At 40.9% G+C, this 26,596-nt stretch overlaps 1 protein-coding gene across 8 annotated transcripts in view; it reads right to left on the bottom strand.

Annotated features, from left to right (window-relative positions):
• RAPGEF4 (Rap guanine nucleotide exchange factor 4) overlaps positions 1–26,596 on the bottom strand; it is a 288,792-nt gene that overhangs the window by 77,314 nt on the left and 184,882 nt on the right. For 6 of the 8 annotated variants that reach the window (XR_004679678.1, XM_035007755.1, XM_035007754.1 and 3 more), the window contains 5 exons: positions 14,154–14,195; positions 8,882–8,935; positions 8,474–8,580; positions 4,478–4,599; positions 2,423–2,606 (listed from right to left, as the gene is read on the bottom strand). Coding sequence is in view for 7 of the 8 variants with exons in the window: in XM_035007755.1 (XP_034863646.1) it covers positions 2,423–2,606; positions 4,478–4,599; positions 8,474–8,580; positions 8,882–8,935; positions 14,154–14,195 (509 nt within the window). In the remaining variant the exon portion in view is untranslated. The remainder of the gene's footprint in view (positions 1–2,422; positions 2,607–4,477; positions 4,600–8,473; positions 8,581–8,881; positions 8,936–14,153; positions 14,196–26,596) is intronic. The other 2 variants (XM_035007752.1, XM_035007756.1) reach the window with 1 other exon arrangement.

Below are 26,596 nucleotides of genomic sequence, written 5' to 3' on the forward strand. Positions count from 1 at the left end.
TATGGAAGAAGAAAAGCATAAGCATAGGCTCCTATTTCTAAGGGTCACTCATGAAACCAGCTCTCAGGCTCTTGTGAGGGTGAATCAAGCAATTAGCATGAATGTTTCTGGCACACAGCAGGCACTCAATAAATGTTTGTTGCATCAGAATCTAATTTGGGAGTGCCTCCCCTACTGGATTATAAAATTTCCAAAGGCAGGAACCATTTTATTACTTTTTTTAAAGAACCTCTTTGGCCCATGCTCAAAAATTTTTGTAAATCAAATGGCATTTCTGCTTCTCTTGAAGCAACTAAGAGCTGAGGGCACATTAGCTGGGACTATATATTCATTTGACCATTAATTCACTCAGCAAAGGTTTACTGATGGTCTGTTGGGTGGAATGCATGGAGCTAGGAATATGGCTTTCTCTAACTTCTACGCCAGATTAAATCCCCCTTTCCATATTATACTCCATTAATATACACTACATTTTCCTTTGTACTAGCATGTACTACAGCCATGATAAAATGATTCCTTGCATAACTGTTTAAGGTCTGTCTCTTGGACTAGACAGAAAGCTCCAGGAAGGAGGAGCAACCTTCTTGTTCGATGCTTTAACCTTAGCAACTAAACATAGTATCTAGAACAAAATAGGTGTTTATCAAATATTGGTTAAATGAATGAATGAATGAAGTAAAATGAGACGTGTCCTTGCCTTTCAGAAACTCACAGCTTACAGCACTGTTTCTCAACAGGAGCATTAGTTTCAGGACAGCTCATTATTGTGTAGGGTCCTAGGTATTGTTGGGTGTGTTTAGCATCCCTTGGTCCAAGCCACTGCCCAGTGAATGGCAGAAGTGTGGCCCCTCATGCACTGATGCAGCCAAAACATCCTCCCACATTTCCAAATGCCCCTTAGGAGGCTGTCCCACTTCTGATCCAGAACCACTGTATGGTGTTGGCTTGAATGAAAGTGGCAGCAAAAACGGGATGGATCCAGACAATGGGACAAAGGTGTATGGAGAAGGGAGAGAGGACAGCAGGCTGATGTGAAAGAAAGCACGGTTTAGAATGGGGTTCATCTGAGTTCTCCATGCCCTGATGATTCTCTCGTGTCCCCTCAGCCACCCACCCCTGTGATCCTTCAGGGCAGATAGAGCATATATTGGCTGGGTAAGGTTCTCAGATGCCAACCATAATTAGGTCAGTGAAGTGCTGGCTTTTCTGTTTGATAGTTTGGATTTTTCTGTAAAATTTTTGTTTGAATAAAGGGTTTTGAGGCTAAAGCAGCCGAACTAGAATGAATATTCTAGAGCTAAAAATGATGGTGCTAACTGGAATCAGGGCAGGCCTTTGATACACATGGTGGTGGACATTAAGACCCAAAAGAAAGTTTTGACAAAGGGGACATAACATGACAAAAAAATGAAATATGTTGAAGGAAGGGAACAGGAGCACTGAGAAGTCCCGTAGGTTGGTCTGAGGGGCAGATGTTGGGGAAGTTGGTCTGAGGGACATAGCACTTTTGGAAAGTGCCCAGTGGACACACAAGATATGTAAAGTTTAATACTCTTGTCAGGACCCGCTAATAAATGGAGGTTGGCCAGGCCCATGACTCAGAGTTGACATCCACGGCTGCTGGCCCTGGTCGCAGGGTGGAGGGCCATTTTATTCCCAGAAGAAAAACATAAGCCTGTGTGTGGTGGCCTCAGAACTAAGTGCCAAGTCATCCCTTGGGGCCGAGGTATATGCTACTCTGTATGGCCCAGAGCAACCAGGAGAGCTCCCTGAGTGAAACAGGGGCTCAGTACATTCTTTCTGAATCCATCTGATTAAACACTTCAGAACCCTCCAGCATAGCTGATGGGCTGTTACTGAAGGTGAGGAGGTTTCGGCTGAGACGGAAGGGAGAGAGCATCGCACAAGCAGAAAGGAGGCCTGGCAGCGCTAATGGAGCAGTGGTATTCTCCTAGGAACGCGTCTCGAAGCTGAAGAGCAGCAGGTTCAGAACCGCGGGAAAGGATGTGTTGAATGAATGAACGAACGCAAGCACTGGGATGACGTCTATGGTTCTGATGACCTCCGCCCTCTTGCATTAGAAAGAAAGGGGCTGTCGCAGTCTGGCACAGAAACCGAGCAGTTTCTGTTTGTCATTGCCCAAAGGTCATTTAATAGGCGGACTCAGTGTTGACATCCTGAACCCACCGCCAAAAATCTGTACAGTTTTCACTCATGCAAACGGGAAATGGAATTATCTGGTTCACAAATAAAACAGAGGGGAGACAAACCCTGCTGTGTCCCCTACAGAGCCTCTCCTTTGGCCCTTGGTGAAGGCCGGGACTTTCGAAATCAGCCTGGTTGCCTGTGGCCCCCGCGAGCGTGCTTGTGCACCCCCCTGGGCCCCGGGCCCCGCAGGGGGCGCCGCCGCGCTCTCACTCACGGCTTGCGGAGGATCATCCTCATGTGGGCGTCCGGGCCCATCTGCGACAGCAGCAGCATGGTGTCCTGCAGGTCCTCATCGCACTCCTTCTTCTCCTCCTCCGTAGGCAAAGGGGCATCCTCGGGCTCGTCATCCAGAAATCGATAAAATAAATATTTGTCTTGGAAGTGGTGCTCCTGGTCCACTACGCGAAACATGAAGACGAGCGTCAGCTGGTGTCCCTCGGTCTCACAGCCGCGTGCACCAGAAGCAAATGGACGGGGTCGGGCAAGAGGGCCAAGTGACAGCAAAGTGGTGAGACTCCTCACCGCCCTCACGCCACCTCGCCCAGGGCCGTGCAGCTGGAAGACGTGACTTCCCCACTGCGCCCGGGCACCTCGCAGCTCTCTCGGACCCGCCCGGCTCCAGCTTGCCCTACAACTTTCTTGTGACAGCCTGCCAGCTTTTCTGAGATGAGCACTCTGACCAGCAAAAATTGCCTTGGTGACATTTTCTAGCATGTGGGGCACATGTCCCAAACAGGAAAATAACCAACTGCCGGATCATGCTCTATAATGGTTTTTGAGTACAGACTTAAAACAACCCGACTTTATAGGGATCGGGATTCATGTCTTTCTTTCTGTATGTACTGTTTGTAAACATGTCCCGCTGCAATGAAAAAAAAAAAGTTAGAGTAAAATTAATTGTTTGAACAAAACTGACTAGACCAAGCTTCCAGGTCATATAACCCTAGAAGGGACAGGTCTGATTTTAAAAGTTTTTTTCTCTTGTTCCTTTTTAAAATTTTTTTTTTATTTTTTATTATTATTATTTTTTAATCTAAGGACATCTCCTTCTGTTTTTTTCCCTTTTTTAAAATTATTATGTTATGTTAATCACCATACATTACATCATTAGTTTTTGATGTAGTGTTCCATGATTCATTGTTTGTGTATAACACCCAGTGCTCCATGCAGAACGTGCCCTCTTTAATACCCATCACCAGGCCAACCCATCCTCCCACCCCCCTCCCCTCTAGAACCCCCAGTTTGTTTTCCAGAGTCCATCTTCTCTCATGGTCTCTTGTTCCTTTTAAAGAAAAAGATTTAGATTATGGTAGGACACTCAGTGAACTTGACTCAGAATCTCTCCCTTCTATATCTGAAAGCTTTTAAGCCCCTTTTCATATGGGGCACCAACACTGCCAAAAGATGAAGACAAATAGTAGATTCTTGCTGCTCAAAACATGATCCCAAACAGCAGCATCAGCATCAGCATCATCTAGAAGTGTGTTGGAGATACAGACCCTCAAGAGGCATCCCAAAGCTGAATCAGAATCTGCATTTTAACAAGAGTCCCAGGTGATTCGTATTCACTTTAAAGCCTGAGAAACACTGGTGAAGCCATCATTAGACTCTCTCTCAGTTGCTGTTAAATTAAATGAATGATTTTAGTAGTTTGTCAGTTTGGAAAAGTGGCCTGAAAGCAAATGGCACGAGCAGTTCAACCACAGTTCCACTCCAGTCCTGACCAGCTACCCTGCCCAATGATCGCCCCTGCAGCAATCAGGGGCCTCAACTGTGGAGCACATTCCTGATCTTCAATACGATCATCCTGTGTGTATCCAAACTGGCTCTCCCAGATCACACCATAGTTAAAAGGCAGCTTCTAATTTCATTACTTTCTTTCATGCCATCAGCCTGGCCACACATTTCATTGCTCTTCATTCTGCCCCCACATCAGGATTGCTATGCTCAGAGTATAATCACACTATCAATGAACTGTGAATGCAAACTAATAAACATAATTGGAACTGATGCACTCGACTGATGAACTCCAGTTGCCATTTCATTTTCCCTTCATACATTCTCCCAAGTTAGGAAGGCACAATGGGGGAACATAGCAACTGACAGCCTCCACTCGCTGCATTTGTATTGCAAATGAAGATGCTGGCTCTGCAGGCCTCTAAAGGGATCATTAATTCTTTCTTGCCCATGTGGGAGTATAGCAACAACTTACTGGGGAAACGCATTTAGCACTTCCAGAGGGCTTTCCGGGGACTGCGGCTCGTCTTACCGTGGTTGAGAACGCTGTCCTCCACCAGCACCTGCCACATGCCAACAGCCTGAGTTCGGGAGTGAACGCACGAAGTCTGCTGCAGCATCCAGTCCACCAGCTCGGTTCCCACACAGCATTGCCTAAGGAGAGCGGGGACACAAAGGGTGGGAAGTCACCCCCTTGCAAATGAAGGCTGGGAGATGGCTTTTGAAAGACCTTCCCGAAATGCTCGTGCCCTTCTAAGGATGGCACCATCTCTGGGGTCGAGCTCAGGGAGCTCCTCTCTAGTTTAAACTGGAGGAGTTTCCTGGTGCTGTGCGCTTTAGGAAGAGGCTTAGCCTGGGAGGGGTCATGAGATACAGCACCGGGCCTGCTCTTCCACCGTAAGAGGTCTCAGGGCCAACAAAGCACGGCATGGTGTGGCCTCCAGTTCTCAAACTTTTGTACAAACCAGCAGAACCACTCAGCTCATGAGGGAACCTTCCAGGCAATGAAAAAGCATTACAAACTGCAGCTCGGTGGGGAAGATTGAAGGGCCATGAGATGGGGCGCATTATCTTAGCAAGCTAATCCCAGGGCCAGAAACTCTTTTGCCCTGAGCCGGTCCCAGAAAATCCCAGTGTAAAATGAAGGCAAAGCAAAATTCTGACTTCCTTCACCTGAGCCTTGTGAGGAATGAGTTAATGCTTGTGAGGCACTTGGAGGTGCTCCATGAAAGGCGCTGTATAAGTGCAAAATTATATAGCACTTTATATTTTCAAGTAATACTACTGATCTTCCTCAGAGGGGTGTTGGGAGAAACAAGCAATTAGTGATGCAAATCTCTTTGAAAAAAGTCCTATGTAATGAGCATGAACACTGCTGCAGAGCCTGTCATCTGAGGAGCTCCACACTCTTTCTGTAATAGTCACACATTCACCCCCAAGTTGCTCCTCTGTATAAGTTCGTCGGGATGGGCAGACTACATGTATTAGTTAGGAAACATATAATTATACACACACACACACACACACACACACACGGGAGAACACTGAGGTGGGGTGAGAGAGAAGGGCAGGTGTTTGTGGCATGATGGTTCAAAGGTGGAAATGGAATCTTGAAGCCTTAGGACGGGATCCCAGGGGACAACACAGCAAGTCACAGAGCAGCTGGGTCTGTCACTCGTGGCCTCCCCTCCCCTTCTAAGGATGGCACCATCTCTGGGGTCGAGCTCAGGGAGCTCCTCTCTAGTTTAAACTGGAGGAGTTTCCTGGTGCTGCGCACTTTAGGAAGAGGCTTAGCCTGGGAGGGGTCATGAGATACAGCACTGGGCCTGCTAGTTAGTAGCTATGTGACTGTGGCCATATCGTTGAAACCCTCTGGTTCTCAGTTTTCTCATCTGTAAAAAAACAAGGAGGAAAAGATAGCCTCTAAGGCCACTTCCAGTTCTACTATTCTAGAGATCTGTCCAAGCTCCTGGGATGCCCTGATTCAGGTCCAACCCTGGAATATTTCACAAGGAAGATGTACTGAGAAGGCCATCAGGTTTCCAGGGCTGCTCTGAAAACAGTCTATACGCCCATAAAGAACTTCAATGAGCAAAGGAGACACCTAGTTACTATTCATTCTGAACACATGACCTGTCAAAACATGCCTCTTCTAATTTGAGAATTTCTTAATGGGAAAAGTCATATAAAAGAATAAAAAATTAATTCCATGTGGCTTTTAATTCAATGATTATCTTTACTAAAAGGAACTGAGATGATCCCAGAGCACCTGGGCCCTTGTACAGGGTATGAGAATCCTGCAGTCAGAATACAGAACAAAGACACATAGCTGTGTCACTTGCGGCTGATGGAATCACTGCGTTTCCTCTGCATTAATGATCTCTAGCCACTTTAGAATCGACAGCAGACCTTAGCATGGTGACCATTGGGGATGATACTGCATCTGGGGAGAGTTCAATGCTCTAATACTGCAGCAATGGCATAAGTGGGTGGGGAGTAGGAAGGAGAGAGATGGAACTGGGAAGTACAAGGTGTGGGGCAAGGAACTCAAACTGGGATGCAGAAAAAGGAAATCATCCCTTCAGCGTCCAGTTGAGTGCATGGGTTATTACCAACAGATCATTAATTTGTGTCATAGGGTGTGGAATAGACATGACACCTATATTTCAGGGATTTAAAATGTTAGTACTATGGAGCAAGAAAGGGTTTATGGTTTCTGACTCCTGGTTTCCATTTTGTCACAAAGATGACATATTTTAATGGAATTTCCCTAATGCAAGTCAACATTTGGAAAAGCATAGTCACATTTTAAGTCAGAGGAAAAAATCATAAAGACTTAGAAAGAAAAAGGTCCTTCAGCCATATGAGATTTTGAGATTCACTTAATGAGTTAAAGTGTTCTAACTCTCTCTGGGAACACGTGACACATGATTATTTTTTAACCTTTCCTTCCTTTAAAATTATAGCAGTGTGTAGAGACCACAGACTCCCAAAAGAATGAACTTCCAGGGTTGGAGAGTTCCAAATGCAGTCATCCAAAATGGTAGGTAGTAAACGTCAACATTAAAAGGGCTAGATGAACAATCTGTCTTAAGAAATGGAAGGTGTCTTGTTGATAAGACTAAAGTGTTTTTCAAATCCCATCTCATTTCCAAAATTCTATCCAAGGAGAGGCCAATTAATGTAACAAATATACTGTCAGTTTGGGTCTTGTAAACATATTCATGACAAGCACAAGCAGAAGAGTGTTTGGTTGCATGGAGTACAGAAAAAGTGATCCAAAGAGGAAGAGTTTGCCATGTTTTCCCATCTCTGTCCTTGGGAAAGAGACTGGATCTTGAGGCACATGTACTTGAAGGTTTGCTATAGGGTGAATCAGGTCAAATTTTACAGGTTCTATCATAGTTGATAGTCACTAGAAAGATATATATCTTTCAGGATAACTTCAAAATTTGTAATCTAGCTTTTCCTTATCCCTTATGAATTTGGGTCATGTGAATCAAATGGGTTTTGACTCATGCCAAGTCTGATGGGTTCTGAGGTCATGTCTATGCTAAATGGGAGAGCTGAGTGATTGCTGAAAGAGGGTTATGAAGGTGATCCATGGGTACAAGTAGAGAGTGAAGGCTTGTGTGCCATACATAGGCCATTCCAGTTCCTAAATCCTTGTTGAATTGAAAAAAAATCAAAAGCCAAATCAGACATGGATCTTCAGTTGACCTACCACTGTTCAGTCATCCCAGAAGATTCAACTAAATACTTTCTTAACTCCAGTGACAGCTACGAGTCCTTATTCTAAATGATTATAGATGTGATACAGAGTTGTATATTTCACTATATGCATACTAGACTGAAAGTAAACTCTGTAAAGAACATTGTATAATTTTGTTTACTCCTGTATCCTTGGGGTTTAGAACACAATAGCATCTGGCGCCCAGTAAGTACTTAATACAGTTGTGGAATGAATGAATGATAGAATGAATGAAAAGATCATTGCAGTTGGAAATCAACCAAGTTTGGTTGGTTTAAATCCTGTCTCTGCCAATCACTAGACTTGTGACTTGGACAAGGAAAACTATTTAATCTCTCTGAGCCTCAGTTTTATCATCTGAAAAATGGCCTAACACCTACCTAGCAGGGTTGTGGTAAGGGTAAAATAAGATAACATATGGAAAATGGCCCAGCAGAGGGCTTTAAGCACAAATAAATGCTCAGTAAATGTAAGTTGAATCTCATCTAAATCTAATAATTTCCTTAAAAAGACACTAGCAAACAGAAATAAAATTTTTCTTTCTTCTCTTTATCACAATTAAACCAATGTCCAAGCAAATTAGTTTAGGAGTAACTGCTGGGAATATTAAGGATAATTTAAGTTAAGCAGGGATCAAAGACAAGCTTAGATCTTCCAGACCCTGGAGGATTATAAAACAAGCTGCCCATGGATGGAAAACAAGAAAACGCAAGTTTGTTACAATTTCACTACACATGAATCTGAGGGGGCTGGAGCCTTTAGGATTATTGCACATACCTGTATGTCTTTAGGTGGTATTTTCTATCTCTTATCATGTGAGGTGCTCGAGAAAGAATGGCATTTCGTAAAATTTTTCCAGCCCTGAGGATCTTCTCTGAAGGGACCTGGATTTTAATCAGGTGAAAGGAGAGGAAGAGGAAGAAGGAGAATTTATAGAAGGAAAGCAAACCAGATGAACACTTTCTGACTCTGGCTTGAACAAATAAAACTCATTCACACATTTACATTGTTCACTTGTCTGACATGTCACTGTTTTATTTAAGAACTGAAACACACTGAGTATTTACTGTGTCTAGAAAATGTATCCAAGGTTTCCTGATGTGATGCTCTGACATACTGACCACCTCCAGTGGTTACTTAAGAAGCTAGCTCTGATGGCTCATCAACCCACCTACATCCCATTACCTTGCTAATGGTGTTAGCAGGACGAAGAGGAACGTGAGGTTCAATGAGAGGTGTCTGAAAAATAAAATGTTAAGGCAAAAGAAAATTAAACAAAAAGTTCGCTAAAGAAAATTATGGGTTGGGGGATAATAAGAAATATCCATTTTTATAAAACTCAAAATAGAATTAAAAAAACAAGAGATAAAATCTGCCTGAATAATTTGAATGCAGAAGCATTCAAAGGGCAAAATTAGACCTTCAATTTGCCAACATTTAAATATAAATTATTAAAAATGAAAAAACCAAACAGATAGGAATGATTAGATGTTTGCAGGCTTAATGAGAAGGGAATCAATATCTACGCAAAGCATAACAAACATCAGAGCATAAGAAAAAGCGAAACAAGATAAACATGTATGGAGATTAAAATGACCTATCTCAGGGGATAGGGATAAAGTATTGATTTAGAATGGAAATGAGCGATTTCATCCTCTGTCATGTAGCTAAGATTCTTTTTCTGCAACTTGTACTTTTGGAAAAAAAAGTTTTAATGTCTAAATGATCCTTCTTGCTGGTTTTATGGACTCAAGTTCCTAGAACCCACAGGGACAGCTAGTGTACCAACTCTTTCATTTGCAAAGTGCCGTACAGTTTTCAGGATTCCATGCCTGTCAGAACAGCTCTAGGATCTACATGAAGCTCCCCATTATCCACATTCTTCAGATGAAGCTGCTGAATTGGGATCCCAGGAAAATCCCTTGGTACACAGCTACATAGGTAGGTCCATTAGTCCTCCCAAACCCCTCCCGCAAGTTCTCTGTAATATCTGGCAATGGCATTTCCAGACGGAGGAGAAAGATAGGTGTGGTCAAAGATGGTGGTAGGACCATCAATACCAGAAGGTAGGAGATGATGGCACGTTTAGTTATGAGATTGTGATAGGCAGAATAATGCATCCCCCCCCCCCAAGATGTCCATGTCCTTATCTCCAGAACCTGTGACTATATTAGATTACATGACAAAGGGACTCTGTAGATGTGATTAAGTTAAGGCTCAATATAGGAAGATTATCCTGGTGTTTCCCAGTGGGTCCAGTGTGATGATATGGGCTCTTAAAAGATGGAAGAGGGAAGCAAAAGCGTTATAACCAGAGAGACAGCAACGTGAGTCAGACTTGGCCTGATTTTGATGGCTTTGCTGATGGAAGGGACGGAGAGCTAAGGAAGGAAGTCAGCCTCCAGAAGATGGAAAAGGTGAAGCAATATATGGATTTTCCCCTAGAACCTCCAGAAGGAATTGGCTGCCTACACCTTTATTTTTAACCCTGTGAGACCCATTTCAGACTTCTAACCTACAGCACTGTAGAATTATTAATTTGTGTTGTTTTAAGCCACTAAGCTTGTGGTAATTTGTTACAGCAGTAAAAAAGCAAACAAAAAACCCCCTAATACAGACATTATTACACTATTTATACTAAAAACCCTACTTTTTGCAACATCAAGCCATTACACTGAAAATGAATTGGTAGATTTTCCCTCTGGTCTAATTAAAAAAATAGAATCAATGGAGGAAATAAAAGTCAGTATTAATTTAAAATACTTTATGCACCTAAATACAAATACACATGTATAAATACATGCTTTCCTTTTTATCTACAGCAAATTTAAGATGAGATGCTGCTTTGATATTACAATAGAATTAAGAAAATAGGGGACAAAATACAAAGCTTTAAGAAGAACATAGATGAGATGCTGATTTACTCTGAATGACTGAAATCTTACTGACTTACTTAAACATTTCCATCACCTCCAGGGCATCAAGGAGACTTTTTTTTTCTCCTCTTGAAATCACTAAAGCACAGGTGTCAAGCAATATTATAGTATTTTAGCAGCACATTGTTTACAACCAGCATAGACCAAGGAATATCAATCTGGTTCAGTTCAACAGGAGATTTAAACAGAGACTGACTCTGCCCAGAAATAGCCCACATTCCCTTAGGGCAGACCGTTAGCTGGGAGAGTGACCGTGCCCTGTGTTTGTACTACTTCCTCAAAGAAGACGGAGTTGTGTGATCCCAAGTCACCGGAAAAAGTGTTCAAAAGCACCAGACCAGCGTGTGCCAGGGCCCTGGAAATGTGTGTGGTTAAAATATGCTGATTATTTCCGAGTTGTGAGCTCCCATTAGTCATGTATCCCATTTCTTTACATTACACGGGTTGGTTTATATGTCTAGGACTATGCCTGGTTATGTAGGTAAATTGTAGAAGCTTCTGGTTATTCTTGAAGATAACAGAAACCCATTTCTTCTTCTTGTCTTAGAAGAAAGAGGTGCAGGTGTATGTGGTCTAGAGTAGATGGATGTGGGATTAGCTTCTGAGGTAACCTTGTCTTTCCTAGGAAAAAGTTAACTTCCCTTTGCCGTACTATTTGAGAGGCTGGCTGGGAGAGAGGTCAAGAAGATGTCCATGCTTGAGGATTACTGATGAATATTTATTCTTTGGTAGGTGCAATAAAACATTATTTGAAGATTGAATCTTTTCATTTGTTTCTACAAAAGTGGCTATATTTGAACAAAATGCTAAAAGTGGCCCCTAGGTTAATTTGTATAGTTCCCTTTTTGATTCCTTGGACCCCTCAAAAGAAAGTATTACGAAAGCAAGGGAAGCATCAGGCTTCAACCAGAATTGTTCCTTTGATTTGCAACTTCTAAAGAGGTAAAATGTACGCAAGGTTGCCATTCAGTCTGATAATCCTAGTTCTGGTTCCAGGACCAGAGGCTGTTTAATCTGTTGAAAGGCAGCGTTCTCAGAACCTTTTCTGGCTCAAAGATTGTAGGTTTAGGGGTAACACAATGAATGGATGCTTTGAGAATGGGACAGTCCTTTTATTTAAATAAAACCTCCAAGGAACCCATGCAGGGTGAAAGCAGGGAAAGTTTTATTTTGGGGGAATAAAAACTTGTCTTTGAAAGGGGACACTACACCCAGTTAAGCGAGAATTCCTATTCTATGCCTAGCAGAGCCGGTGAGACAGAGGGCATCTGTAACACAGGCAGTCCAGGTTCCTGAGAAACAAAATCACTGGCCAGTGCCTTTCAGGGACCTCTCCATTATAAGCGTGGCTTTATTGCTTTTGGATCTGCTTACTTCCTGTTTGGTTTGCCTTGGCTTTCAAGGGAAGTTCCTTTTAAGAATTTCACCTTAGCTGTGCTTTGGGGAATGGAGGAAAGGAATTTCATTTTACAAATGATTAGGTTAAATAGGAGAGGGAAAGAAGCAGCACGGTAATATTAGTGAGAATCAAAACAAGAAAAGCAGTCCTGAAGGCAAGACCAAGCACCTCCTATGTCAGGCTTTTGACACGTGTTGTGCACATGTGCACCTCTCTCTGTGCTATCTCATTTTTCCTCAAGAACACGAAGGCCAGAGACACATAGGGACTGGGCTCACTCAGCTACTACCTGGAAGATCTGGGGGTGGCATCCAGGTCTACCCCACTCCCGTGCCTATGCTACAGGTACGATGACCCCATCCCACCTGCACTTTTCTTCGAGAGACATCTTTGCTCACCCTTTGAAGAGTTAATGTTCTGCCTGATTCAAGTCCATTGAGAAAAGCGCATCTAAGCCCTTCTAAGTGATCAGGTATCAGACTTGACCTTATGAGTTTTTGGCAATAAGTATTCACAGTGACACACTGAGATGACATATTAGCATTAATGCATCATGCTTGATCTGAATTAACTTTTTAAAAAGCATGTTTGTGACAATAAAGCATTTGGCATCAAGGAGCTGTCCTACCAGGGCTAAGACAAATATACCAAGGACCTGGGTAGCAGTCAAAGGGTAAGCAGGATAATGAAACCACTCAGGATCTCCCACAGAGGGAATTCAATGCTGGGAACTGGCTTTATGGATGGTGGAGGAGCTGTGAAGGCCAACAGGGGACTAAGAAGCCAAAACCAGATGTCAGCAAAGCAGGAAGCCCTCTGGCGGGGGGGACAGAGGGACCAGAGCCTGAGTCGGGCATCCTGGTGGAAGCTGGAACCCGGGGGGGGGGGGGCACGTCTTAGCGGGAGAGCCACTGCTAGAAATGCTGCCCTCCCTCCCGGTGCCAAGAGGGAGGCAAGAACCCTCCTCCCTTCAATCTCCCTCCAGCCAGAAGCCAGAGAAAGAAGGAAAAGAATTTCATTTAGCACAGTGGTATTAGTGAGATGATCAAAGCAAGAAAACCAGCCTTAAAAGTAAAACTGGAGGAGCCTGGGGAACATTCTCTGCAGAAGTTGGCCTCCTTGTGATTCACAGCTGAGTGCAGGGAGGCAAGAACTGGTTTAAGGACAAGGGGACCCAGGACATGCAGAACAGGGTGGTGACAGTGGCCACAGAGAGGGGGCAGGGAATCTCCCTTCCGTGATTCCACATCCTCCCAGGCCCTCTTCCTGTCAGACCGCAGGCAAAGAAGGTGGACAGGGAGCTAGCAGGCTGAGCCTTCATTAATGCCTCCTTGGTTGGCTTCCTAGGGCTGCCCAAAGTTTTGTCCTATAGCCAGAAAACACACATCACAAATAAGCCCTAAAAGGAATGGACCCCTCTCCGATTAAATTGCATACATTTCAACACATCAATCATGTGTTGAGGATAAAAATTCTTCTTCTCCACCTGGGCATGAAAGAACCCAAATTGGTCTGTGAAAATATGATCCTAAAAAGCCAGGCAGAGAGAACAGATAAAGGCAGAGGTATTCAGCTTTCTCTCTGCTTTTCTTGGCTTTCTTCACTGAGGACTTCCCTCAGGATTGGCCGTAATTGGTTTTTGTTTGTTTCTGGAGAGGGGATGCATTCTACTGCTTTTTATTATATTTACATTACTACTGAAAAGGAGAAAGAGTAAGGGAAAATATTCCTTTTGGCACCAGAGCCAATTCAGAAATACTAATCAGGTGATGAAAAATAGGAATTTAGCCTCCATTACAAAAGGCACAATAACTCCCCAGTAGATTATAATGAGGTATAAGGCATGGTAATAGGTCTTGTGAAAAACCATATTCAGGCCCTTTTGAAAGGGGGTAATTCATTTTACTCAAGTGTTTGCTCACAGAAGCCTTTTGCAAGGCACAATATTTTAAGCCAAGAGATAAGAATAACAAGCTAGATTGGGACACAAAGCTCATGGCAAACTGGCAACCCAGTGCAGTAAAAGTCACATAAGTCTACGTCCAATTTAATGCAAGTATTTACTGAAGGTGTGTTGTGTGCAGAGCAACAGGCTAGGCTAAAGTAGAGGCTGATCAAGTACCTGGTCTGAATGAGCTCTTGATCTTGATGGGAAGCAAAACTTCTGTGGGTTAAAAAATGAGGGAGGCAATATGAGTCAATGAATAAAAGCAATGACATTCTGGATTTCAAATTCCCCCTTTCCAATTTCAAGCGAGGAAAGCTCCAGGAGCTGGGGAAAATAATATTCAACTTTTTAGTGAAAACGATATACTCTTAGTTACATTCTTTGGCATTTTGGAATAATACAACTAAGGCCCCTTAGAAATGTACGTCTCATTCTTATAATAATTATCATCTGTGTCAGCACTCTTTGGCTGACTAGACGAAATTAAAGAAAGAACTAAGTCAGACTTATAAACAGATTTCACCAGTTTGAAAGAACTACGTAAGTTTTTCCACTTGTTGAATAATGGAAAAATCATCTATAGAGCTCTTTGGCTTCAGTCTGTAGGCCATATTTTTTCTTTTCAAGTCTTTCTTAAAGTTCTTAGTCAAAATTGGGTTATAGATTTCCAGTTTCAGCTTCTACATGTAAAAAGATTGAAAGTTGCTACTCCTGTCCCTACGACAAGAAAAAGCTAAACAAGGTGAAAATGACTTTTGTTGGGCCCGTCAGAGAACGGAGATCCAGGGCAAACTGCTGCCCCCACATATGGAGAGACAAGGGAATCCAGGGTCAAACTTGAGATTTGCCCACTTGGAACAGAAGCCACAGACTGGTAGGAATCCTCAAATGATGTTCAGTTAAAAGAGAAAGCTTTAGACTGATGTGGCTCTAATGTCGACAAAACCTAGCCATTTTAAAAAATGAATCCAGTAAGTTATTTTGTAGATATTGACAAATGGATATTAAAGTTCATGTGGGAAGGCAAAAGACCCAGAATAGCCAACACAATATTGAAGAAGAGGAACAACGTTGGAGGACTGACACTGTCTGACTTTATAAGACTTACTATAAAGCTACAGTAATCAAGATAGTGTGGTGTTAGCAAAACAACAGACAAATAGCTCAGTGGAACAGAATAGTTAGCTCAGAAATGGATCCACATAAATATAGTTAACTATCTTTGACAAAGGAGCCAAGGCAATACAATGGCACAAAGACAGTCTTTTCAACAAATGGTGCTGGAACAACTGGACATCCACATGCAAAAAAAAAAAAAAAAAAAAAGAATGTGGATACAGACCTTACACCCTGCACAAAAAGTAACTCAAAACAGATCTGAATGTAAAATGCAAAACTATAAACCTCACAGAAGGTGACACAGGAGAAAACCAAGGCGACCCTGGGTATGGGGATGACTTTTTGGATACACCAAAGGCAAAATAATGAAAAAAAAATTGATAAACTGGATTCATTAAAATGAAAAACCTCTGTTCTGTGAAGGACAATGTCGAGAATGAGAAGACAAGTCACAGACTGGGAGAAAATGTTTGCAAAAGACATATCTGGTAAAGGACAACAAGCCAAAATATACAAAGAACTCTTAAAACTGAACAGTAAGAAAACAAACAACCTGATTTAAAAATGTACCAAAGACTTTAACAGAAACCTCACCAAAGCAGATACACAGATAGCAAATAGGCATCAGAAAAGATGTTCCTCATCATATGTCATCAGGGAAATGCAAATTAGAATGGACAACCTCCAGAACACTGACAACACCAAATGCCAGCAAGGATGTGCAGCAACAGGAATTCTCATTCTCTGCTGGTGGGAATGCAAAATGGTGTAGCCACTTTGAAAGATTTTTTTTTTTTAAAGATTTTTATTTATTTATTCATGAGAGACAGAGAGAGAGAGAGAGGCAGAGGGAGAAGCAGGCTCCCAAGGAGCAGGGAGCCCGATGCAGGACTCGATCCCAGGACCCTGGGATCATGACCTGAGCCGAAGGCAGACGCTTAACCATCTGAGCCACCCAGGCGCCCCTACTTTGAAAGATTTTGACAGCCACTTCAAAAGTGAAACTAAACATACTCTTATCACGGGATCTAGCAGTTATGCTCCTTGGTAATTACCCAAAGGAATTGAAAGCTAATGTCCTCACACAAAAAAAGTGAAATAAGCCATCTGAAAAGGCTCTTGAATATATTATTCCAACTCTATGACATCCTGGAAAAGGCAAAACCATGAAGACTATGTTAAAAATATCAGGAGTGCCTAACTTTCCCAATGGATAGAGTATGCAACTCTTGATCTCGGGGTTGTGAGTTCAAGTCCCATGCTGGACACAGAGATTAATTAAAAAAAAAAAAAAGATTGGTGGTTGTCAGGGATTGGGAGGAGGGATGATAGGCAAGCACAGAGGATTTTTAGGGCAGTGAAAATACTTCGTATGATACCATAATGATAGATATATGTCATTATATATCTATGTATCTATATATATCTATGGGTTCAAACCCATTAGAATGTACAACACCAAGAGTGGACCATAATATATGCTATGGACTTTGGGTGATTATGATGTATCAATGCACGTTCATCAGTTACAACAAAGGTACCACTCTGGTGGGGAATGTTGATAATGGGGGAGGTTATGCATGTGTAGAGGCAGAGGGTATATGGTAAATCTCTGTGCCTTTTCCTCAATTTTTCTGTGAACCTTAAACTGCTCCAAAAAATAAGGTCTTAATATAAAAAATGGACATGGCCAATCTGTAATAACTGAAATAATATTTTTAGGGACCAAAGAAACAAGAGAATTTATGGATTAAGACTGAGGTATTTTTATGGTTGCCAAGTACCAGTGAGAAAGAAAGTATTCCACTCAACAGTTAAGAGTGGTTATTGGAGAGGGGATTATTTCATGTGTATATCTCACTGAGTTGAGAGTCCTCAATCCAACCAAATCAATGTGCATTTCATGTTTTTTTTTAAAGATTTTATTTATTTATTTGACAGAGAGAGACACAGCGAGAGAGGGAACACAAGCAGGGGGAGTGGGAGAGGAAGAAGCAGGCTTCCTGCTGAGCAGGGGGCCCATGCGGGGCTCGATCCCAGGACCCTGGGATCATGAGCTGAGCTGAAGGCAAGACGCTTAATGACTGAGCCACCCAGGCTCCCCTGCATATTCATGTTTTTTAAAAGTGGCTTTTAAATTGTGGAACGTGAAGTCTATAGTTTAGCCTCAGGTTATAGTCTATTTGGTCAGGTTTACAGATCAGAAGAGACTTCAAGTGTACCGAAGGCTTCTTGGTGAGTGCATGAAACCGGAACAAAGAAGTGCCTACAGGAAAAGGTTGCCCAGATACTTGTTGTATTAACTAGTCTGGGAGTGCTATTCTCTAGCAGGTGCTAGCAAATGGTTCAAGTTTCTCTCCAGCATATCCTAATGCAATGTGGCAAGATATGTTTTTAGAATGATTCTGTCAAGCCCTAATCTACAATAAAGATTGTTTCTAATTTCTTCTAGTAGTGGGAGAAAACCTCAATTAGCTACTAATCTTTCTTCTCACATATAGGATCTTCTGAGTGTTTGCTTTCCAGGAGGTGTGTCTACATGTCTATTAGATATTCCTAAGCCAGGTATTTGGAGGCAAAAAATGAAATGCTAACTTTCTGGAGAGGCACCCATTTTTATCAGTTGGAATTGTTCTCTTTGAGATCATACAGAAAGTGGTTCATTTTTTTCCTTATGAATTGACTTGATTAGGCCCAGATTTTCTTATAGTGATAATACCAACATATTACTAGTAAATCTTCATTTCAGTAATAGGAGCAAAGAGATGCAAAATAAGTCAAACATAATATTCCACAGAGGTCTCTGTCCTGTTTACCCTCACAAATGTGATTTTCATGAAAATATAAACTTATGGGGTATTTCACTTCCTTTTCCTCCTCTCTCTACAAATTTAAGTTCATCTTTTGCCCTCTCTTCCATTACAAGAAATTCTGTCAATAAAGTCAGAATTAAGCACTGCCTAGATGTCTATCCCAAATTTGGGAATAGAATGTTGAGCACTTTTGGGAAATAAAGTGAATGTAAGATTTAGAGATATGGTTCAATTCTCAAAACTTTTATGGGATTAGTGCTTATTAATAAAAGATCTAGAACACCCTGACATTTCCTTTTATAACCTCAAATTTAAATCTGGGCATGGTGTGTACTGGAAGTTAACATTTATTTAATAGTTTAAAATAGAATGAATATAGGGGTGCCTGGGTGGCTCAGTCAGTTAAGCGTCCGACTCTTGATTTCAGCTCAGATCATGATCTCAGGGTTGTGAGATCAAGCCCAGCATCAGACTCCATGCTGGGCATGGAGCCTGCCTAAGATTCTCTTGCTCCCTCTCCCTCTGCCCCTCCCCAACCCTAAAAAAAATAGAATGATATAGAAACGCTATGATTGGAACTCTACTTTTCCTGAAGCCAGAGGGTGAGGATCTTGCTGGGGGCAATCCAAAAGCAGGAGAAAAGTTTGCATAACACATTTTAGAAAAATCTCTTATGTTAAAGATGCTCAATTAATTGACACATACAGGCCAATATAAATATATGTTCTGTCCCCTACTCCTCTTCCAAATGGTATACTTATTGGCCTGACTCTGCTCTTTTTCACTTACTATGTCTTTAAGATCTTTTTATATCAGAACATAAAAAGCTACTTCATCCTTTTTTTGGTGTTCCTACATGCACTTTTGGGTATGCCATTGCATACATATGATAGATAATTTATTTAACAATCATTTATTGATAGACATGTAGCATTGTTAACCTGAATCTACTGTATGCATAATGAAGGATAAAGCACATAAGAAATTATGAGTTCTCTAAATTTATCATCCTTGTGTCTTTGAAAACCCAGAATTCTCACTGTGGAAGAAATGAAATATATTAGGCTTCAAAATAATGACCAAACCAATAACAATGAACATCTTGAGTTTGGAAATCAAGTCTTCTTGGGAGAAATGGCTGATTCCAGGAGCAGGGAATGTGTAAGATGAGGCTGGCACATCTTGTCATGCTCTGCCCGTCCCACAGTATACAACATCCCCGCCCCACATCTGGCATTCTTTGTCCCTCTTCCTATAGCACTTACACACTTGGCATTTTATACACTTGTTTCTTATCTGTCTTCTCCACTGAAATGTTAGCTCCATAAGGACAAGAACTTGGTTTTGCTCACTGTTGTATCCCCCAGCTCTTGGCAGCTACTCAACAAGTATTTATGGAATGAATGGAAGAATTTCTTCATTGATTCATTCTTTCCAGGAGATTCTGTTTGTAGGTGAGTGAAGAGAAAACTCTCACAGAGTTTTGGGAAGGGGTAATTTATGTTCAGGTAGGGGGTTTGCAAGGAGTTGGTAAGGGGTAACTTATGTGTTCAGGTAGACGAGGGAGTGTTGAGAAGAAAATGACTGGCTGCTTCCTTTGCCACTGTGGCGTGAAGAAGTGGGTTCAAGGACTCGCAATTGAGTAGAAACTTCCTGATGGAGAGGACCATTAAGTGATGCCTCTCCCCCACTGCCCTTAGTTTTTCCAACAGGCTGGGTTTTGTGTCTGATAAAATGAGGATAAAAATCAGTGCTTCTCAAATTTTAATATCTGTATGAAAAACATGGGGGTCTCATTAAAATACAGACTTTAATTCCATTGGTCTGGGGTGTGACCTGAAATTCTCCATTTCTGCCAAATGATGTTGATGCTCCTAGGCTATGAACCACATTTAGAGCATCCAGGAATTAGATGACTACCAGTAGCACCCTTTGAATCCATAATCTCATAATCCCTTATAAAATGTTATGAGTGCTTCCTAAAGATTGGGCCTAGTTGATGCAATCATAAGGTCATCACCCTAATAACATTTATATTACCCAAATAAATCAGTAGGTTTTCTAGTTAAAGGGCATAATTTCCAAACCACTTTTATTTACTTTTTTTTAAATACTCAAGGACCTTCCAAGAAAATTAAATGCTTACAATTTATTAAAGAAAATGCATCTGGTCTCTAGGGGTATTTGAATAATATACTTAACATTCACAAATAACACACTTTAAAATTTCTAAATTACAAATAACTCATCTCAACCAAATTCATTACATAAACGCTTAATAAGGTTTCCAAGCATAGGTGTAACACAACATAATCCTTATATTATCCTCCTCAGGGAATAAGGTGAAAAGTAATCGCATTCAATATTTATGAAATTCGTATTTGAAAATGAAGGAGTGTTTACAATATGAATCTAAATATCAGTGGCATAGAGTAGTCTTAGAATTTGCTGTGTATCTCAGTCTCTGTCCTTATTCTAGATGGTTGAGGCAGAAAAGGAATTTATTAAGGGATAGTAAAAAATTCAGAGAATATCTGGAAGACCTAAGAGACAAGTTGAGAGATGACCCTGCCAGAAACTAGGCCCAAACCACACTGCACATTCCCTCGGCCCAGCCTCATGGCCTCTGCCATGGGGCATCACTGAGACTCATCAAGTATACACAGTGGATCCCAGAAACTCCGCCATTCACCCTAAGACCCAGACTTTCCCCTGCTACCCTCAACAAAAGAAATGGGTTCTGCAAAGACTGGCAGAGTTTGGGTCACATGCTTGAGCTTTAATTTGTGGTATGAAACTTCTAAAAAACTGAACTTTGATAAACTCCAAAGTTTGCATCCTCTTCCCACCAAAAAAACCCCACAAAAACCCCAAACCAAAAACAACAAAAAACCCCAGGAAAAATGGCTACTAATCTGGGTTGTTAAAACCTAAATGTAGAGAAGAGAGTTATACATATAAACATGTATATTTATGTAATATATAAACAAAATTACATCTATATTACCTATCCTGAAAAAAAGGCAAAATTCCCATCTCTTAAAAATTTGGAACTACAAACCCATTTAGTATAAATTAATCCTTAAAATTATGTAACATAGGGATGCCTGGGTGGCTCAGTCGTTAAGCGTCTGCCTTCGGCTCAGGTCATGATCCCAGGGTCCTGGGATCGAGCCCCGCATCGGGCTCCCTGCTCCACGGGAAGCCTGCTTCTCCCTCTCCCACTCCCTCTGCTTGTGCTCTCTCTCTCTCTGACAAATAAATAAAATCTTTAAAAAAAAAATTATGTAACATAATAACACACTTATAATAACATATAATGTAGCGAACTACCATGTTATGTATTTCCATTTTGAATAACAACATGTAAATATCAATTTATTCCATGGATATTTGAGAATGTCCTCTGTACTGTGCTAGGGTGATACATTAGAATCCAAAGCGAATTATTCTGGTAAATTATGCTAAGTTTGGATTACAAAATATTTTAAAAAATAAGATTGGCCCAATTAGAGTCACCCTCTGATACAATCGAAGAAGGTACAGAAACCACTTAAAAAAAAATGAGCCCACCACAGGTGATTTTTCTCATTCTTTGTGCTTTGAAGATTTATAAACAATGTGTTAGATGAAACAACTGAAATGACCATGTGGGGAGATTCGGGATCAGGTAAGTGTTCCTGAATTTCTTGATTTTGAGGGACTCTGTGGAGTACATTTCCTACAGAAGTCACCTGTGTCCTGATTCGACCTTTGGGCTTCTCTGCATGTCCTGAATCCCCATTACTGCAAACATCTGACTGCTGGTGCCACAGTTATGTACGTATCTGTTTCTCCAAGTATAACATGAGCTCCTTAACATAAAAAATGTGTCCTTGTTATCTTGGAATCCCTGTGGTGCTTTGTTCATAGAGATTACTCATTAAATATTTATTTGATTACTACGTGGAGAAATCTCTGTGGAGCTTTCACCGGGCAGCAGTATGAAAAGAATGGAAATAATTTTTCTTCTTTTCATTTCTCAAATTCCAGTTTTGTTCTTCAGGGTTAAACACAGAAAGACTAATAACATTGTGGCAATCAATTTATGGACCATTTTCCTTTTGCTTCTTCCTTCCTGGGAATGACATTTCTCTTCAGTTCAAAATCTAAACTAAGGTGTTTCAGGTTGGAAGGGAGAAACATTCAAGTTGACCTTTGTATTTCTTTTACCTCAAAGAAGGTCTAGAAAGCAGTATGTCCTAGAAATATGAACGTAGCCATTGGTTTCTGTATTAAAACTAATAAATATTAATGTGGAACAAATTAATTAATTAGGACAAATATTTCCAACAGGAAAACACAAATACATTTTCCTGGCTTTTAAATGCATGCTTTGCAAAATGCCCCAAGCCATTATTTTAATAGCATAGTAACTCCCAGTTGGGAAAGGTAAAATAATTACCATTAAAAAAAAAAAAAAAAGAGTTCTTTCTCCTACACTTGGAATTGAAAATCATGCACTAAATTGACTTTTTATACAGTCTTCTGCATGTAGGTGTATTTGTTGGTATTGACTGGAAATTTTAAAAGATTTCTTTTTCTGTCTCAAGCAACCCAGTAGGTCAAAGCTATAATAAACACAATTTTAGTACCCATACAGGCCAGGAACATACAAATGATTCTGATAACCTTTAAGGGCTCAGGAACCTGATAGCAGCAGTACCTTTGTTGCTATCATAAATCATATGTTATGCAAAATTCCTGGAATAGCAAAAACCTATTAATGTTTTCAAGAAACCTCTGGAGCCTTTACAAAGCTCATCAAAACAGAAACCATCGAAGTCCTGAAAAGCCTATCCTATAGAATATGAAAACAAGCCGGGAAAGCATACGTCCTATGTTAAGATACCAGTTCATTCCACAGCTGGCTTATAAACCAGATTCCTTAAACACAGTCTTCTTTCTTTTTCTCTTTTAATCATCAAGCTGTACTAGTGCAGATGATGATGTCAACGAGACACACAAACTGTACATCTTAAAAGGCCAAAGAAATAAGTAGTGTAATAAATGAAACCTTTAACATTTCATTACACTCATATTTTTCTTCCTTTCCCTTTCTGTATTTTTCTAATTTTCTGGAGTGTGCATAAGAAGAAGAAACCCAAATTTTAAAGCCTTACTATTACTGGAGAAGTAATAAGCTGATGGAGGCTTAATCATACTTTAGAACTTTAGAAACCTGGCATTTCTACCTCAGGGTCGGCAGCTTTTTATTCAAAGTAATTTGAAAGGCTTTAGAAATACTTGAAACATCTGCAAGTACAGTGAGAAGGAATCAAATGTTATTGTGTTCTTTTATTGACTAGAAACTTAAACTGTGGACATAATTTTTTTTTGGAAGTAAGATGAGGATTCTAGCTCCCCCTCTGGACTTATTTTCACAGTACCTCTTGGAAGGTGAAATGTTCATAGCGTAGCTATGAACATACATAGCAAAACTACTACAGCCCCTTGATTAAAGCTTTCAGCCAGACTGGGGTTAGTCAGTATATCAGTTAGTCAGTCATGTTTTTTTAGAGAAAACACCAAGTATCTCATTCCCATCTGCTTCCGGTACATGAGGGTCCAGATTCTGGAAGGGTCGTTTTGCAGCCATGAAACAGAACAGCCTGAGTGTGGGATTGTAGTCACGACTTGCTATAGGGGGCACACAGGCCTGCTCTGGGCACCCACCCAAGACAGTAAGGGAGGACTCCACTGCTTACCTGGTTTCTTGTCTCAACCTCTAGCTGGCATTAGAATCACTACAAATCTCTGCTTGGTGCAGCTTAAAATTAAAGAAATGGTAGGCTGCATTTTAAAGATTTACTTATTTTAGAGAGAGAGAGTGTGGGGCGGGGAAGGGCAGAGGGGGAGGGAGAGGAAGAGGGAGAGAGAGAATCTCAAGCAGTCTTCCTGCTGAGCACGGGAGCCTTCGGGGGCTTGATCTCAGACCCTGGGATCGTGACCTGAGCCAAAATCATGAGTCCGACACTTAACTGACTGAACCACCGAGATGCCCCGGTAGACTGCTTTTTACAGTAGATCTCTTCTGAGTAAAGACTGAAAGTTTCATTCATAGCAGCAGTACCTTTGTTGCTATCATAAATCATATGTTATGCAAAATTCCTGGAATAGGAATTCCAGGAATTTGTTTTACACAGTGGGCTTCCGTCCGGAATGTAGAGGAGGATGTAGTACCAGGAAAGGGAAGGAAGGAAGGAAGGAAGGAAGGAAGGAAGGAAGGAAGGAAGGAAGGAAGGAAGGAAGGAAGGAAGGAAGGAAGGGGACAGCCTCAGCTGTTCACATGTTTTGGTTAAAAGTGAGGGAAACACTCTCCATGTAATTTAATATTGTATAATTTATCTTATTTCAAAACTTTGTAAGTCAAATGTCCTGGGTGGTTCACTATGCCTGAAAACACCATAAATGACTGATCTGTTATTAGTTGGTAGTATCATTGCTTTTTCTTACTTAGATAGTCATTTTGAGAATTACTTCTCTCTAATTATCATTAGGAGTTTAAACCTCTGTGATCTTACAGTATTTTTAAAGAAGGAGCCTATGGGAAATCTTTATGAAGGTATACAGCAGAGAAAACTCTGAGACTATACAATTCATATGAAAACTGTTCTCAGGATATAAAAGTAATCACAAACTGGGGTGAAGGACAAGATAGTGAAAGTGGTTTTCTTTTCTGACTTGGGGTTGTGGGGTAAGGGATGCTGTTCCATTCTTTTCTATTCTCATCTGCTTAGGGTCCTCCAGAATAGGAGTACAGAAAAGAAGAGAAAGAAGGAAGGTTTGTGGATTCATCCTACAAGAGACTATTCCAATCTCAGGGAGGATAAGAATAAGTATTTATTGAATGTTATGTGCTAAGTGCTTCACATGAATTATCTTTTTTTGGGGGAGGTCATATGGTAATAGTTAAGTTTATTTATTTATTTATTTATTTATTTAAGTTTTTATCCATCTCCCCACCGACCTTCCCTCTGGTAACCATCAGTTTGTTCTGTATAGTTAAGAATCTGTTTCTTGGTTTGCCTCCCTCTCTTTTTTCCCCTTTTGCTTGTTGTTTTGTTTTTTAAATTCCACATATGAGTGAAATCATGTGGTATTGTCTTTCTCTGACTGACTTATGAAATCTTGCCAATTGCAACAACATGGATGGAGCTAGAGAGTATTAGGCTAAGTAAAATAAGTCAGTCACACAAATTATCTTATGGAATACTCACAATGACCCTTTGAAGAATATACTCTTATCATTCCCATTTCACAGATAATGAAACTGAGGTTAGGGTTATATGGCCGTCAGGTGGCAACTCTGGTACATGAACCCTCCGGTTAGCCACTACTCTATACTGTCTTCTGGGGAACACGCCCGTGCCCATCTGCTCTGTGAATTATGGTGATTTTTTAAAAAGAGCCAATCTTGATTATGTCGCTTTTCTATTTAAAACATTTAATGGCTCCCCATTCTTCTTGGAACAAATCCAGACTTCCTAATGCTGTTTTAAAAGCCTCTTCATACTTGTGCCTCTTGCCTACCTCTCCAGCCTCATTTCCACCATTCTCCCACTTGCTCCAGTTGCTAAGAATGTTTTCCAATCCCTCAAATACATCAAACTCTTCCATTTTGGAGGTTTTGCCCAATCCATTCCCTTTGCCTTTAACATGCATTCTCTTTCATTTTCCTGACTTCCTCATCCTTCAATCTCAGCAAGATGTGCCAGGCCTTCTATTAGGTGCTGGTAGAGCTGTTAGCTGGTCCTACAGGTGACCACTGAGCCCTTGAAATGTGACTAGTCTGACTTTGGATGGAAGTGTGAAACACTTGCTGAAGTTTGAAGACCAGGTACAAGAAAAAAAATGTGTAAAATATATTGCTAATAATGTTTTATATTGGTTGCATGTTGGAAAGGGAATACTTCAGATATCTTGGAATAAGGAAAATATATTATCAAAGCTAATTTCACCTGTTTATTTTTACTTTTTAAAATGTGGCTGCCACGGGTACCTGGGTGGCTCAGTCGTTAAGCATCTGCCTTTGGCTCAGGTCATGATCCCGGGGTCCTGGGATGGAGCCCCGCATCGGGCTCCCTGCTCCGCAGGAAGCCTGCTTCTCCCTCTCCCACTCCCCCTGCTTGTGTTCTCTCTCTCGCTGTCAAATAAATAAATAAAATCTTAAAAAAAAAACAACAAAGATAATAAAACTAAAGAATAGAGAAATTAGAAACAACCAAAATATCCAACACTATACAAATGGTTAAAAATAAGTGATGATACATCAGAATTAGGGGATATTTTGCAGCCTATATATATATATATATAGGCTATATATATGTGTGTGTGTGTGTGTGTGTGTGTGCATATATATATGCTTACAGCCAAATAATGTCATGGACGAGTTAAAATATATGGTAAAAATGATTACACTAAAAACCTAACCACAGAGATGTCCTTTTTCACCACTCTATTCAACACCATACTGGATGTTCTAGCTAGTGCAACAAGGCAAGAAAAATAAAAAAATGATATCCAGTGATAAAAGAAATGAACTATCAAACCATGCAAAAATATGGAATCTTAAATGTATATTGCTAAGTGAAAGAGCCCAGTCTGAAAAGGTTACCTACTATATCGTGCCATTTATTTGGCTTT

This window comes from Mirounga leonina, unplaced genomic scaffold (assembly GCF_011800145.1).
Source record: "Mirounga leonina isolate KUSES-001 unplaced genomic scaffold, KU_Mleo_1.0 Mir_151, whole genome shotgun sequence".
In the NCBI taxonomy this organism is placed as follows: domain Eukaryota; kingdom Metazoa; phylum Chordata; class Mammalia; order Carnivora; family Phocidae; genus Mirounga; species Mirounga leonina.